General features: G+C 32.9%; 4 protein-coding genes across 7 annotated transcripts in view; 2 read left to right on the forward strand and 2 right to left on the reverse strand.

The window, feature by feature from the left end:
- The window catches only part of LOC119634480 (cation-independent mannose-6-phosphate receptor), a 107,124-nt gene extending 101,548 nt beyond the window's left edge, over positions 1-5,576 (reverse strand). Inside the window, exons 1-9 of the mRNA XM_038028693.1 lie at positions 5,539-5,576; positions 5,122-5,293; positions 4,346-4,559; positions 4,110-4,270; positions 2,879-3,030; positions 2,682-2,813; positions 2,457-2,598; positions 2,153-2,268; positions 1,709-1,818 (exon numbers count right to left, since the gene is read on the reverse strand). Of these exons, the coding sequence (XP_037884621.1) occupies positions 1,709-1,818; positions 2,153-2,268; positions 2,457-2,598; positions 2,682-2,813; positions 2,879-3,030; positions 4,110-4,270; positions 4,346-4,559; positions 5,122-5,262 (1,168 nt within the window). The 5' untranslated portion in view covers positions 5,263-5,293; positions 5,539-5,576. The remainder of the gene's footprint in view (positions 1-1,708; positions 1,819-2,152; positions 2,269-2,456; positions 2,599-2,681; positions 2,814-2,878; positions 3,031-4,109; positions 4,271-4,345; positions 4,560-5,121; positions 5,294-5,538) is intronic.
- A 276-nt stretch (positions 5,577-5,852) lies between these two features.
- LOC119634728 (integrator complex subunit 12) lies at positions 5,853-7,017 on the forward strand. Its single transcript, XM_038029060.1, has one exon. It carries the CDS (start codon positions 6,004-6,006, stop codon positions 6,898-6,900), a length of 897 nt encoding a protein of 298 aa, XP_037884988.1. The 5' UTR covers positions 5,853-6,003; the 3' UTR covers positions 6,901-7,017.
- Positions 6,770-10,359, reverse strand: LOC119634723 (nucleosomal histone kinase 1). 4 transcript variants are annotated; one of them, XR_005246975.1, is made up of 3 exons: positions 9,954-10,359; positions 7,131-9,891; positions 6,770-6,856 (listed from the first exon to the last, which is right to left on the reverse strand). XR_005246975.1 is itself a non-coding variant. In XM_038029053.1 (3 exons), the coding sequence occupies exons 1-3, from the start codon at positions 10,179-10,181 to the stop codon at positions 8,221-8,223; spliced, it is 1,839 nt and encodes a 612-aa protein (XP_037884981.1). In that variant the 5' UTR covers positions 10,182-10,359; the 3' UTR covers positions 7,029-8,220. The 4 variants fall into 4 exon arrangements, 2 of the variants coding, with proteins under 2 accessions (XP_037884981.1, XP_037884980.1); XR_005246974.1 differs by lacking the exon at positions 6,770-6,856 and having other exon boundaries at positions 7,029-7,447; positions 7,508-9,891; XM_038029053.1 differs by lacking the exon at positions 6,770-6,856 and having other exon boundaries at positions 7,029-8,410; positions 8,471-9,891.
- A 544-nt stretch (positions 10,360-10,903) lies between these two features.
- On the forward strand, positions 10,904-12,684 carry LOC119634729 (histone H2A.v). The gene is made up of 4 exons (XM_038029061.1): positions 10,904-11,061; positions 11,427-11,504; positions 11,571-11,684; positions 12,263-12,684. The coding sequence occupies exons 1-4, from the start codon at positions 11,059-11,061 to the stop codon at positions 12,491-12,493; spliced, it is 426 nt and encodes a 141-aa protein (XP_037884989.1). The 5' UTR covers positions 10,904-11,058; the 3' UTR covers positions 12,494-12,684.
- The last annotated feature ends 2,428 nt before the right edge of the window (positions 12,685-15,112 follow it).

A 15,112-nucleotide genomic window follows, 5' to 3' on the forward strand; every position in this document is an offset into this window, starting at 1 on the left:
TTTTGTAAACATTCTCTTGACCTTAGGGAAGCAGTTATCGACTTCAAGTTTTTGGCGAAATCTTTGCAAGTTCTGACACGCAGCTTGCTATTGAAAATGACGACTAAATCAATCGAGGGACATACCTAACGTGTTATGGACGAAAAGCAATAAAAATTTTTATTTTTCTTCATTACTCTTATTATACATACTACAGCAGATAAAATCATGCAAAAATTGAAAACGATATTCTTTGGGATATTTTATCTGCACAAAAACAGAGAAAATTGACCACGCCCACCCAATATTGTAGTGTGTCACAGTTTAACTTTTTTTTCCAATACCGCGCAGATTTTTAATAGAGCGCAGAAATAAGCTACAAAAACACCATAAAGTTTCAAATTTAGAATGCAACTAAGCATGTCCGTCTTTGCGTTTGTCCAGCTGTCTATCTGCGCAATTCTGTAATTCTTGTGTTAAAGATTCCCCCGTTAGCGAAAATGAACATCTGGTCTAAAAATATGCAAAAAAATTTGAAAATGCTTAAGCTTTTCAAAGGATACGCCTACAGCGCCCACACGCCTATCCTACAAAAACTTTTATTTTGAAAAGAGAAAAAATCAATCGCGCCCACTACATATTATGAAGGATCAAAATTTAGTTCTATTGATTTTTTTGCCTCTTTTAGGGTAACTATGATGGGTATAAAATATTCGGTCACGACCGAATACAATTTTCTTATCAATTAGGTCTCTTAGAAAATCGGTAAATTTTTATGCAGAGCCATTTTATTAAATGTGGTATCTTCGTAGCAATATAAGAGAGATGGCCAATAGATTCATTGCCGATGCAATAATTATGGCTATGATAATGAGAGGAGATAATGGCCAATGAGCGGTTTGGTTGTGAAATAGATGCTAGCAACTCTTGAATTATGGTTTTTGAAAATTCTTAAATCGATTTGAAAGAAACGTTGTTTTAAGACAAATTGCTGCTGTTGCTGCAAGAGGCATAATATTAATTGAATTAAGAATTTGTTTTATTCCTTTTGGAAAAAAAATGTGTCCATAGTACTGTAGGCGAGTTCTTCGACAGATTTGGCCCATTTTCAACAGTAAGCTGCGTGCAAAAACTTTCAATATTTCTGCCTAAATTGAAATCGACAGCTTCATTTTTGCGATCAGGAAAATGTTTACAACAGACGGACAGACGGACAGATGGACATGTTTAAATCGATTTAGACTTTGATGCTCATCAGGAATAAATATACTTTTTAGAGACACCTGAAGCTTCCTTCTGGACGTTGCAAACATTTCGGCAAAATGAATATACTCCTCAAGCTTCGGTGATGGGTATAAAAACAGTAAGACTAAATATGCATTGATGGGAAATGTTTGCGGAAGGCAAATATAAGTTTCTGTAAATAATAGGTAAATAGATCTCTTAAAAATTGGAAATAGACGTAACGTCACCTAAAAATCAAAATTCAATGTGACGAACTTAATATCGGAAATAGTCAGATGAACAGGTAAAGCCATATAAGGCAGAAATAGCTATTAACTCTATTTACATGTGATTCGTAAGGTCATAGCTCCCTTCTGTCCACGGGGAAAAAGAGATAACAATAAATCACGACGAAATCTGCTTACTTAATAATCCATAAAGACGGCATATGAATATTATTTTCATATAGCGTAAGCGTAAAGTGCAAAGTCGATAAAAGACTTACCATCAGATTCCATACAAGGTTCACCGGGATGGGAGCATACTCCGAACTTATAATTTTGTTTGTCTTGTTGTAAAGTAAATGTTTTATCCTTTAACGAACTCAAATCAAGACTGTAAGTAAAACGGGGCGAGTAACATCGCGGTACGCGTATACGCACACAACCACGCAAATCGTACGTATGTATGTATGAAAAAGAGAAATGGTAAACAGAGAATACATTAAAGTCATGCATAACTAGTGCCGTATAGACAGACAGACACACACACACACACACACACACACACAAACACAAAGAGCAAATAAGCATATGCGTAAAATTAAAATTTATAGAAAAACGTAAATGGAAAATAAACAAGTGATAAAAAAAAGAAAAAAAACAAAAAAATGAAAAAGTAAACCGTTATGACGACATTCAAACAGCAGCAACAACAAAAATCAACTTACATCTCGTTGCCGTGGGTAACGGCAGTGCATGGAGCCAAATCATTGCACGCCAAAGGAGTAGCAAATGAAAATTCATATAAACAACCGTGGTAGCCCATTAATTCCGGATGGGCATTCTGCAGTAACGATTGTCACCAGATAAGATAACATTATAGCGTACATTATAGCGTATGCGTGTGTGCATTGCGAAATAAAATAAAAATACATATATAAATTTTTTTATTTTAAATTCCAACTTGAGTTAAACGAAAGCAATGAATTAATTAAATCTCTGCCTGCAAGTACATATATGCACCGGTTTTACCTTAACATCTTTATCGCAATAAAAATAAATGGTCGACGAGTAATTTGTGCTACCATTACACGGTGTCAACGAAATATGACGCATAATCAATTGGCCATTATCAATAACTGGTTGAGCATGCGCTAAACCATAGTCAAAAAATCTTGGGAAAAAAAAAACATAAATTTTAATTTTAAATAATTGCTTCTTATTTATGTAGGAACAGGAATAATTATTGAATTTTACTTTTTCGTATAATCCTTGGCGTTCAAGTCAACAAAACATACACTGCTCCCTAAAGGACACATGGCATTCTCTCCGTATAAAACCGGTTTGCAAATATTGATTATAAAAGCATTCCCTTTACGATCCGTCGTCCTAAAGAATTCAAATCAGTTACATTACGTAAACGAATACGAAATATAGATAATTTCCCGTCTTACCTGTAGTTAGTATCGCTTAGAGATCCTAATTCATATGTGAGTCCAGTTTTTGAATCCTCAACAGAACAATTACGGCCCATAATTGTCTTCGGTTCAGGTAAGCACGCATACGGTGTTTCATAAGTTATATAAAAAGAACAAGCGTCCTCGGACTATAATAAAAAATTTGGAAAGGATTTTCAGTAAAATTGGAACTTTTTCTCTTAGAAAAAAAGACTACAAATACTCAATTGCTCAAGGTCATCAATAATGAATTTATAGTTAAGCTTAAGCCATACATGGGCTTATTCAGAGCAAACATTATTTAGAATCTTCACGACAGGTGCCGGTCGTGAAGAGGTCTAAAATTAATGTAATGATTATCTGATCTGATAGATGCAATAATATATGGAATATGGTTTTTCACTTTGAATATGCAATATCCTCTTGCAGCTCCATATTGAGAATTCACCTATCTTTTCAATTATCTATGGGATATAGGATCAGCGCTCCGGCGCCGAAGATAACCATCTAACCCAGTATGCCGTGAATCCTCGTCCCGTAAGTTCTTCGGTTGAAGTGCTTCAAACCTTTGTTAATTTGAAAATTTACATTTATGGACTTTGTCTTTTTGCTTAATTTTTCACAAAGTATTTACATATCTTGGAATATGTAAAGAAGAAAACGTATATATTGACAGGGATTATAAAGGTAGAGATCTATATAAAATTTGTGGGCCCGCCTTGTCTTGAGACGATGAACAAAGGATAATGTTGCTCTCTTTCTCCCTCTCTCTCTCTCTCTCTCTCTCTCTCTCTCTCTCTCTCTCTCTCTCTCTCTCTCTCTCTCTCTTTCTTTCTCTTTCTTTCCCTCTCTCACTCACTCACTTCCTTTCTTTCTTTCTCTCTCTCTCTCACTCACTTCCTTTCTTTCTCTCTCTATCTCTCTTATTTAGCTAAATATCTAATATTTACTTGGCCTTTTAATTGGTAAATAGTACTACGGTACAAATAATGTCATTTAAGAAAGCTTGTCCATCCGTCAGTTTATTATGAGAACTATCATTGGCCAAAAAAAATTTAATTAATAACCTAAAACTTGATTTTAAGACATATACTGGATTAATTGTGACGGACCGAATATAAAAACGAATCACCATTGCTAGTATCACAAATATCATAAATACTATTTAATGCGATAAGAATCATTTCTACAAGTGTTATTTTATTAAATGTTTACATTATGAGCTTACGTAGGAAGTAATTTTCGATTGTTTCGTATCCAATGTGTAGTCACAGCCAAGAAACACATGCAACTGATACGTTTCATTAGTTTTGCCGCTAGCACACTTCTCACCATTTGTAAAACTGAAATACATTCTACCATTATGGTAATTCAGTTCATGTTGAGTACCTAAATTCAAAAGAATATATTTATAAAAATAACGTATAAAAGTTATTTATTTAAAAAAAAAAAAATTATACAAACCTAGAACAAATTCTTGTTCATTCGATCTCTTTAAACAGGCTGCAGTATCACTGCGATTATGACAAGTGCGCGATAAATTTCCGCAAATATTAAATTCAAATATGTCACCCGTATCACTAACAGTCAAATGAGCAAAATCGGAACGTAAAACGCTAAAATCGAACTTATGTTGATAAACTGGTTCGGTAAGGAAACAATCATTGGTTTTAAATATCTGTCGGAAATAAGAAAAAAATACGGGAAATGACTAATATGACAAGTTGGTAACTTCGCATGTTCACTCGCCTATGCGAAGAGAGTAACAAACACATTTTCCTCTTCCGTTTTTCTTTTTCTCTTAATTAATTAACTATCAAAGCATTGCCAATTTGAAACGTTACAAAAATAAACATTAAAGCAATTGTTGCTTTTGTGGTACAAATAAAAATTGATTTTACTTTAATAGCGAAACATTTTTCTTCATCTGACTATCTACTGCGAATGTTTAATGCAAATCTTTTCTTGTGTGCAAAATTCTGCTGCCTAGTTAGTAAATCTCATCTTCCGCATTTTATAAGACTACACTTTCTCGTGGTAACACTAAATGCCAAATAGAGCCGCTATTGTGTCAAAAACATATGATCAACCAAAACAATATAAACGCAATTATTTTCGGTTAAGATTTCATCTTAAGAGCAAAGGAAATGGGGAATTATAAAAACAAACAGCACTAACACATAAACACAATCAGGAAAACAATTGATAATGTATACACGTATATTTTCTGCATTACTTACCAAAGGATTAAGATTATCATTACTGGCTGCTCCTGTTGCTGCGGTGACCTTGACAAGAAACCCGACCAATGTAAACAAAAACGGCGTCAAGTGTTTGTACATGATTCTGACGATGGTACAAAGAGAAATACTACAAAACATACAAACACGTACGCTACACAATAACAAAATTCTGCATATGTAGAGTTTTTGTAATCAGGTGGTTGCCGATAAAAAGAAAAACAACAAACAATGGATGATTTAACACTTTTAAACTCTTGTTAATAGCTGTTAATTCACATATTCTGGCTTATGAAAATGCGACATATAAACATTTTAGCTTTATCAAAGACCTTTAACTTTTTTTTCATCATTATTCTCTAATAAAACAATCGTTAACTTGTTATTGCTTAACCATCTATTAAGTTCACAACTTACATTTTATCATCTATTTATTTATTATTATTTGTTTTTTGGTTTTTACCGATTGAAGACAAAACCATTTATCGCTTTTTTGTAAAGAAAACAAATATTTACATACACATATATAAATAATGCATAGATTATAGCCAAATGAAAATATGAAGTTTTTAAATCAATTAACCAGCTTAAAGCTCCACGCAATTGGAAAATCGCAAGAAAACTGAAACTACCGCTATTAATAATTGAGAGTTATTTACATTTATGCTTTAATTGAAATTTACTTTTCTCTTTACTCTTTACCTTTATGCTACTGCCAGGCTAAGATTTTTTTTGTATTGTTCACAATCTTAAATACATGTTAATGTTGGCATTGCCACTAACGAAACAGCTGTCGTTATCAACAATTCTTAGTCGGCACTCATTGCAATCGTACAAAACCAAAATTTTTTTGCAATCATAATTATTAAAATTAATAAAAACATGTCTTCATCCGCGGAGTTTGAATTTTTATTAAAGCGAGCCACAACTTTGTTGCATTCATCACAATCGAATTCTGCTTTCGAATTGCGACAATTGCTTGATGAAGAAATAAAAAAGCGCTATGGATCAGAAAAAATGATTACAAACAGCATGAACAAAAAGCAATTAGACGAAGAAGCAAATTTTCCTGGCCGCCGAGCTGCCACTCCTCCACCACAACCAGTTGAGGAAATTATTAATTTGATTAACTCTCCCGCTAAAACAATATCGGATTCCCCAGATACGATAGTCGATTCCGAAGATGCAAGTGGCGCTTTGTTATCGACAACAGCAGAAGACGAGGCTAATCTTAAAGAGTTTGGTGATTTGAATTGTTGTGTTTGTGGTGAAATGATGTTTACGGCCACAAACCGCTTAATTGAATGTTGTAAATGTGGCTCTTTATACCATCAAGAATGTCACAAACCTCTTATCGCAGACGATGAAATTTCCGACGACCAAGTACAAAATTGGCAATGCGATAATTGTGTCAATAAGCCCTCAACGACCAAAGCAGCTGGTTTAATAGCCGATGAACTAATGCCACTGACGACCACTTCAGTCGGTTCAATTAACAAATCAAAGTCGTCTGCCACTTCATCGCGGTCATCATCGTCATCAAATTCCTCGTCTCCTTTTTACAAAGCAGAACATACACTAACTTCTACTGCAACGACATCCAAAGTTAAAGAAGAAAAACCAGCTTCATCGACTTCAAAATGTGCAACGATAAGTACTGGGATCACTCAATCATCATCATCATCGTCATCCAAAAAGCATTCTTCTTCTTCTCCTTCATCAAATAAATCGAAGTCTTCCTCAAGACATCACGATAGTAAGCGAAAATCCGCAAAATAACGAAAAAAGAAATACTTTTAGAGATAAGATTGCATTTTTACACTAAGAATCTTTATGACATCATTTAACCATTTTCTTGTTTTACCTTACATAAGCCGTATATATATATATATATATATATATATATATATATATATATATATACATTGGGCCACATAAAAAGTCTGTGCAGTTTTTTGGTATATTTTTGAACAAAAATTAATTTTAATGAAGTACATATTAGCCATTACCTATGATCTTTTGCTATTTTTCGGGTAGCTTCAAAATTCCATCGATTGTGTGGTTTATCATCGAAACACTTGGCTAAGCAATTTTAAACGGCACATCGATTGGCCAATTTTTTATCATCAAAGGAGTTTTGCAGAGACGAAACAAATGATAGTCAGACGGTGCAAGGTCCTAGCTATAAGGTGGATGCTTTAAAACTTCCCAACCAAGTATATCTTTTCCAAATTTTTTAATTTGCATTTAATTAAGAACACTCCCCACTGACATGTAGCAATTACATCGTAGTTCTGGTTGCAAAAGGGGATGGATGGAGGGGAAACTTTAATAAAGAATATGATATCACATTTGAAATCATAAGCTATAATCTATTGTTTTTTACCAAAAACCAAGTATATACAAACAAAAAGCTTTTTCTTCTCCTTACGCGAATTACATAGAATCTGAAACCGGATTGAATCCAGATTGCGAAAAAAATTAGAATGCATAGTTACGACAGGTTACAAATAAAAAAAATTCAGTTTAAAGTAAAAGAAACTGAGTTCGAGTAAAATATTTTAGTGCGCATTTCCTCTAATTATCGATTGACTGATTTTTCAATTTATTCTCATGAGAGAAAAAGTACAATTGAAGAAAAACACTCGTGACCTGAGCCAGCCGAGTACTAGAAAAAAGTTTTGCGATATTACACTACTTTTTTTCCTTCTATTGGCAGCATTGGTCAGCTAAAAGCATATCCATACCAAACTTAACGTTCAACTGACAAAATCATGCATATTAGTGGAGAAAATTAAAATATGATTTATTTTTTTTCTTTTTTGCAATAGAAAATGTAAATTGAATAACCATTTATTTTTAAATATAAATTTAACCATTCAACCAATCTATAGTAGAATGTTAGGTTTTTAAATAGAAAACAAAAAAAAACTTTTGAAAATAAAATAAATCTTTACGCGTTCCAAGCGTCCACAAACTGTCGAAACAAACTGTAAATATTGAAATGGAAATCAGAAATCTAAAGTACTTAATATTTTAATAAACAATTATGATTCAAATGGAATATATTACCACACTTCTCCAATGCAAAAAATATTTCTAGGGTTTCTTGGACTTGGGACTTTGAATAACTCTTTTTGTTTTTCTTAAAGTAACAAAAGGTGTTCTAGGAGTATCGTTGTCACCGTCTTCGTTTACTTTACGAACTTTTACCCGTGTAACTGGTGTGGAATCGCCATTAGTTGTATCATTTGCATCCTCTTCATCTTGATTTAATTTTTTTTTACGTCTAACATTCACAAGAACATTAGCATCCATACTAACATCAAGTTCAAAATTAAATTCATACATTTTACCGGTTTTTCTAGTAGGGGTTATGTTATTGTTGACAACCGTGTTCGCCGAGGTTGAAGGACTCATTTTAATTTGCGGACCTAGTTTTATACGCGCCTTAGCATTCAACAGAGGATGGGGATTTTTTCGTTTTACTCTACGGGATGTAGATGCTAAAGGCGAATGTTGTTTTGGCGAAGCAGTCTTGCTGACGGACGTGAGAACGTCATTAGATTTGTCTTTTATGGGTGGCGAAATTATTTCTGGTGAAACAATCTGTTTTGACAATTTATTGCCACGACTTGGGTTTTTAAGCGGCTGCTTTCTCTTAGGTCTTTTGCTTTCAAATACGTAATCCTCGTCACTTTCGTCGCTGGCGCTAATGACTTCTTCGTCGTCACTTTCTTCTCTATACGAAAGTAGTTTTTCTTTTTCCACATTTACTCTAGATTTTGCAGTAGACTTTACTTTCCTACTGGTCGTAGGAGGGGAATCAAAAACAGTATTGTTCTCGTTATCATCACTTTCTTCGATCTCCAGAAGTGTTTGTGTTTTTTTAATATTTGCTTTAGTTTTTGCCGTAGATTTTGCAGCTTTGCTAGGAATGGGTCCCACAAGCGCCGTTTTCTTCACTTTGAAGTCTATGTCGCCGATCGTGTTGGCTTTCAAGGCTTTCAAGTAGTTCTTAAAAATATTACGGCACTTTTCATAATCTGGCTCATCGTTGTACTTCATTTGTGCTACGTATTTGATAAACTCCATTACTGCTGTCGGCGTACCCTGGGGGAATAATTTCTTTAGCTGCATGTCAACATTGTTCCAAAAATCTTCTTTTGACTTTTGTACTTTAACTGGCGCAGCCAAAAGTTTTTCTTTGACCCAAGGTAATTCCACTCCCAACCACTCGATTATATTGTAACCCATTATTTCTAGGTCACCTCGTCTAGTCGCAACGCCTTGATGAGCATCTCTGGATGTATATTGTATAGTCCCATTATGCATTTTTTTAGGATCTGGTTTAAAGTCTTTTGTCGTATAATGAGATGCTAATCCATAATCGACTAAATATGTTTGCGCACCACCTCCTTTACCATAACCCAGCAGGATATTAGCAGCTTTCAAATCAGCATGTACGTAACCGCAACGATGTACAAACTCGTAAGCATCCAACATTTGCAAAATAATGCGATATACAGCGATTTCCGGCAAACATCGCGAGTTGCTTACAAAGTGTTTACTGATATCAGCGCCGTAACGGGGCATCACAATAAAGCGATGTTTTATATTGTTAATATCGATTGAGCCATGTCCTAGCATATGAGGCACGCCTAAACTCTTTAGTCTGTTCTTCTGTTTGTAATTATTGATGTCATCTAGTTTACAATTTCGCATATAAAAATGCATTTCAACGAATAACGGCCCATTATCGTGAGGTTCCTGTAAAAATTATTTCATATCTGAATAAAGCCCGCTTTTATATAGTTATCTTTTGTACTTACGCATTTTACTACATAATCGTAGCTTTTTTCACCGCCTTTACAAGCTGTATAAATTTCACCGAAACCTCCGGTACCTACTGAGGTTCCGATTTTATATTCGTTTTTGGCTAAATCCTTAAGGATTGTACCTTCCCGTAATTTTTCCGGCATATTGTATAATTTGGATTTCTTTTTATCACCTCCCGTAGCTGCAGATGCCGCTCCTTTAGCCTTTGGTACTCTTGGCATTTTTTGCTTATATCCTTTTAACAATTCTTGCTTTAAACAAAAAGATTTGCATTAACCGATTGTCAATCTTGAAATTTTTTTTAAACCAGTTCTTGCAAACTCGAGAGCACATTTGTTCTTCAAGAACAATGATGCCCACTTATCGAATTCGCGATGTAAAGAACAAGAACTAGCATTAATAATTGCTTACATGGAATGAAAGAAACTAGCATTAATAATTGCTTACATAGAATGAAAGAAAATAATTATTTGAAATTTGAATTATGGCGCAATGGAAAATATTTACTTTTTATTTTTTATTTTTTACCAAAGTTCACACAGCAAGTAGATTTTAGTAGATTTATAGGAGTTTTCAGAGACAAGTACATCCTTCATTTAGCTTCAGTCACCAGGCTGTCGAAGGATATACATTAGTTGACAAACAATTGTTTTCTCTCTTAGTTGGATGAAGTATGAAAATTTTCTTTTATTTTGTAATTATAAAAGCACAACGAAATTTTTATCGCCGATAATAATGATTAGTATATTAAATTTATATGTTTTACCTTTAAAGGGTACTTTAAATCAATTTAAAATATTTGCAGTTTAGCAGTTTAGTTTTTTTATTTTAAATTTCCCTAATAAAGGATTTCGTCTTTTCTTACACTTTCAAAATGATAAAATCTGGCAATGTTCACTCCCTGCTGTATTTGCATTTTCCGCGTCTTTTTCTCGTCATTCGTAAGTAGAAATTCGTGTTGTTCAGTCGTTAGTGTGCGTGTAGAAAAGAAATAAAAAATTTATATTCAGTAACTCGTAGGAAAAGTTGTTGAAAATTATTTGGAAAAAATATTGAAAATTCATTCCAAAATTTTGACGCATTTGATCACAGATTGAAATGGTAAATTATCTTTTTAATTGTAATGTGCGAGAGACGGTCAACGTCATTGTGAATGGGGCCAACTGGAGTGTTAAGCGTGCATGCGTGTAAAAGTGATTTCTAGACGCACGGAGAGATTAGAATAAAAAAGCATCTGTGAAAAGCGAAGGGGAAAAACTGATTTTCAATAATATTTTATTAAGCAAAATTTAACTAAAGTCACAATAAAATTTAAACGAATATATTCGTTTTTAACCTCACTCTTTGGCGGGAAAAAGTAAAAAAGTAACAAAAATGGCCCCCACACCGTTATTGGCTTCTCGCAATTTATGTATTTTAAGTTGATTTAAAAAAGTAATTAGTTTTACATTTTGTTTTGTTAAAAGGCTGGTGGAAAAGCTGGTAAAGATTCAGGAAAAGCTAAAGCTAAAGCAGTTTCGCGTTCCGCTAGAGCTGGGTTGCAAGTAAGTTCCATTTGAAAAATAAACGCGTTTCCCGCCTTTTTAGGAAAACAATTCCCTTGCTTTCAGTTCCCTGTCGGTCGTATTCATCGTCATTTAAAGAGCCGCACAACGTCTCATGGACGTGTAGGGGCTACAGCAGCAGTTTATTCAGCTGCAATATTGGAATATTTAACAGCCGAGGTAAAGTTTCTTCAATTACATTATGTAGTATAGACATTTCATCATTCTCGATTAAGGAATTTTTTCTTTTAGTTTTTTTTTTATTTTTCATCAATACAGAAAAAATATTACCCGCCAAATTACTTTTCTCTTTTCTTCCTATACATACATATCGCTTTCTCTTTTAAACTTATAATAGTAATAGTAATGCTTTTAGGACATATAGGCATATGCTGTACATTTTCTGTTGACTGTTTGTTAGGCATATTGTTATGCCGTATCAAATACAATTGTTTTTGTAGCGTCATTTGCCCGCCATTTTTTCAACTGATATTCTCATTTTCTCTTGTTTACATTTTTGATAAGCGTTATGAACAGGGTTACCACATTATATCATTTTTCGGCAATTCACAAATGTCAACCACGCAGGAAACATTCCTTTATACTTTAGTTATTTATTTATAAAGACAAAAAAATTTAATGCAGGATAGTTTGTAAATCGGAAAAACTATTCGAAAACATTTATTTGTATGAATTCATTGATCTAATTGATCTAATGTGGGCGGTGAAAAAATCTTTTTGCGTCATTATATTTTCAGGTTCTGGAATTGGCAGGAAATGCATCCAAAGATCTTAAAGTAAAGCGTATTACGCCGCGTCATTTGCAGTTAGCAATCCGTGGCGATGAGGAGTTGGACAGTCTTATCAAAGCCACTATAGCCGGCGGTGGTGTTATTCCCCACATTCACAAATCTCTGATTGGCAAAAAAGAAGACAATGTACAAGACCCGCAAAGAAAAAATACCGTTATTCTTTCGCAAGGTTATTAATTTTTAGTTTTTAAACTAACAACTTTTTTTATAATTTTTTTTTTATTTTCATTTTATATATAATGCATATAAAATTAAAAAAAAAAAAAGATGATCATTGAAGAACAATGAGTTTATATTGTTAAACACGATACATTTTTTGTTTAAACTGAACATTTAAAAAAAATTACTTTCTTTCGCAATCATAGTTTGCCTTTAATATTAATTTCTTAATTATAAAAATAAAATTGCAATGTTTTACATAAAAAAAGATAAATTATAAATAAAACACAATACCCACACAACAGAAAACACATTTAAACACACTTACACAATTATATATTATTAATAATAAAAAAAAAAAACAAAAAACAAAGATTTAAATGAAATTTTAAGTCCATTTAGAAAGGGAGAAAACGATATCAACTTCTTTATCACTTATCTCTCATATAAGTATTGTGTGGGTGTAAATTTTAGATAGCTTGTCGTACTCATAACATTCATTGTGCATACAGTTAACCGAAATCCAAATACTTAATAGTATTTGGTCGTCCGTGTCCTTTCGACCATAGTATTAGAAGTTAAGTATGTAAGAAATTTGACTTTGAACCCTTAACCATACGGGAAAACCTGAAGCTCAAATGAGTTTTTTAATAAAAAAAAATTAAAAATTGCAAAATTTATTAGTAATCATTTTATTTATTTGTTTTTATTTCTTATCACTTGATAAACTATTTTATGGAAATGTCTTTTATACTAATGCGCTTTATAGATTCTTAATATTCTAATATAAATTCGCCTATTATGAAATAGCGCACATATGCGAAAACATATTAGATGGTGCTATGAAATATTTAGTATCTTTAAATTATTATCTTCTATGAATTTCAAATTGTCTTTTTATAAGTTGATGACTGATTACATTCTTAATTAAACATAATCACTGAGCAACAGGTATATTAAGTTTCGTTGCAATTTTTCGCCTTGATATCGTCTCCAACAACAATTCACAGCCAGCTAAAATGATTATATCATATTAGATTCATGCACTGATCGAGAATATGTATATTTTACAATATGTTGCGGCAAAAGATGAGGAAATTCTCAACAACCTTCATTGTGTTCAGTGGCCGCCAATCGCAATATGGATTATAGGTTTCTCCAAGTGCAAGCGATACGGAAAATTTCACCACACCCTCAATAATCTACATATATATGATATTTTTTCCGCAGGCAGAGCTAGTTTGGCATTGCTCAAATCATTCATTAGGTTCAATGAAATTGAACGTAATTAAAATGCGACTACCGTATAATCAGCAATCGAAATCATTCTTCTTATTCTACCTATTATTATATATACATCTATATATATATATATATATATATTAATATCTCATTCAAAAGAGTGCGAGTTAAATTTCCGTAAGAGCGAAACGTTTTTCGTAGCATTTAAATTAACCGACGCGTAAAAAGAAGATAGAATGTAGAACCGTAAAGATTGGAAATTTCTGATCTAGGGAGACTTACTGCAATGCTGTCCTATTGATAAATCTAAAGGAAAACGTTTAATCTTTCCATTTATCATTTCTTCAAAGTTCTCTTTTTTATATCTTATACCAGTGGTGGTACAGGGTATATTAAGCTTGTATGGATGTATGAAACACGTAGCAGGACTTCAAATAGAAATCGATCAATTGAGAATAATTTTGTGCATATCTGTTCATCTTGCTTTCTTGTACTCAACCTGTAGTCCGCAGTTTTTCACATAATTTTAATGAAATTTAGCTTACTGACATGCATTCCCATATAAAGCCTCATTTTGAGAAGCCGTTAAATGAGTAACTGTGGGCTGTGGTGGAGTATTTTATGGTAGGCCACAACCTACTCTTGTTTTTTCTATTTACCTTTACCTTTTCTTTACTTTCTTATGTATCTGGTGATTGGAAAAGTGTTCTTGTTTCTGCTCAGTAATATAAAAGGGAAATAAGTAAGGGCCGGTCATGTCGTTTGTTGTAAGTGCTGTTGTTCTATTATATGCCTATGTATGTACTTTTTCAACAAGTCCACATTTTCTTTAGCCTGGTAGTAAATTCCACCGATCATAAGTAGAAACGTTTGTTATAAGTTTATAAGTGCAATGCTTATGAAACAACTTTGCGAAAGATTTATAGATTTTAGTTTACATAGGAATGATTTAACAATTTTCATTGAAAGTATTTCCCTTTGATCAGTGTTAAAGTCTCTTCAAGTTGTGATTATGATTTCAAAGTTTTAATATTTTTACAGTGATGCTGGATTAAGGCCCTATTTCATATGTAATGAAGAAAAACTTAGCCGGTCTTATGTGAGGCTTAAAGCAACTACGAATCTAACATTATATACTTTTTCCACATTTTGTATAATAAATCAATTTTTTTTTTTTCTGACATTCAAAACCTTTCTTTAAACGAAAACTAAAAGTATATATGTTTGTTATAATTACTTTTTATTAAAATTTTTTTCATTTAAATGATTTCCGTTGTAGGCACTTCTAAATCGTATAATTACGTAATATGTTAGACATTGAAAAAAATACAAATTACACATATACATGCACACACACACACACACACACACACACACACACACACACACACACAC

Source organism: Glossina fuscipes, unplaced genomic scaffold, assembly GCF_014805625.2.
Source record: "Glossina fuscipes isolate IAEA_lab_2018 unplaced genomic scaffold, Yale_Gfus_2 3, whole genome shotgun sequence".
Classification (NCBI taxonomy): Eukaryota; Metazoa; Arthropoda; class Insecta; order Diptera; family Glossinidae; genus Glossina; species Glossina fuscipes.

Bases quoted from the DNA above. Each gene is read 5' to 3' on its own strand.
- LOC119634723 (XM_038029052.1), bottom strand. From the start codon at position 10,181: ATGCCAAGAGTACCAAAGGCTAAAGGAGCGGCATCTGCAGCTACGGGA. The intron at 9,892-9,953 runs GTAAGTACAAAA...TAATTTTTACAG, and splicing joins ACGATTATGTAGTAAAATGC to GAACCTCACGATAATGGGCC.
- LOC119634728 (XM_038029060.1), top strand. From the start codon at position 6,004: ATGTCTTCATCCGCGGAGTTTGAATTTTTATTAAAGCGAGCCACAACT.
- LOC119634729 (XM_038029061.1), top strand. The intron at 11,505-11,570 runs GTAAGTTCCATT...CCTTGCTTTCAG, and splicing joins CCGCTAGAGCTGGGTTGCAA to TTCCCTGTCGGTCGTATTCA. The intron at 11,685-12,262 runs GTAAAGTTTCTT...TTATATTTTCAG, and splicing joins TGGAATATTTAACAGCCGAG to GTTCTGGAATTGGCAGGAAA.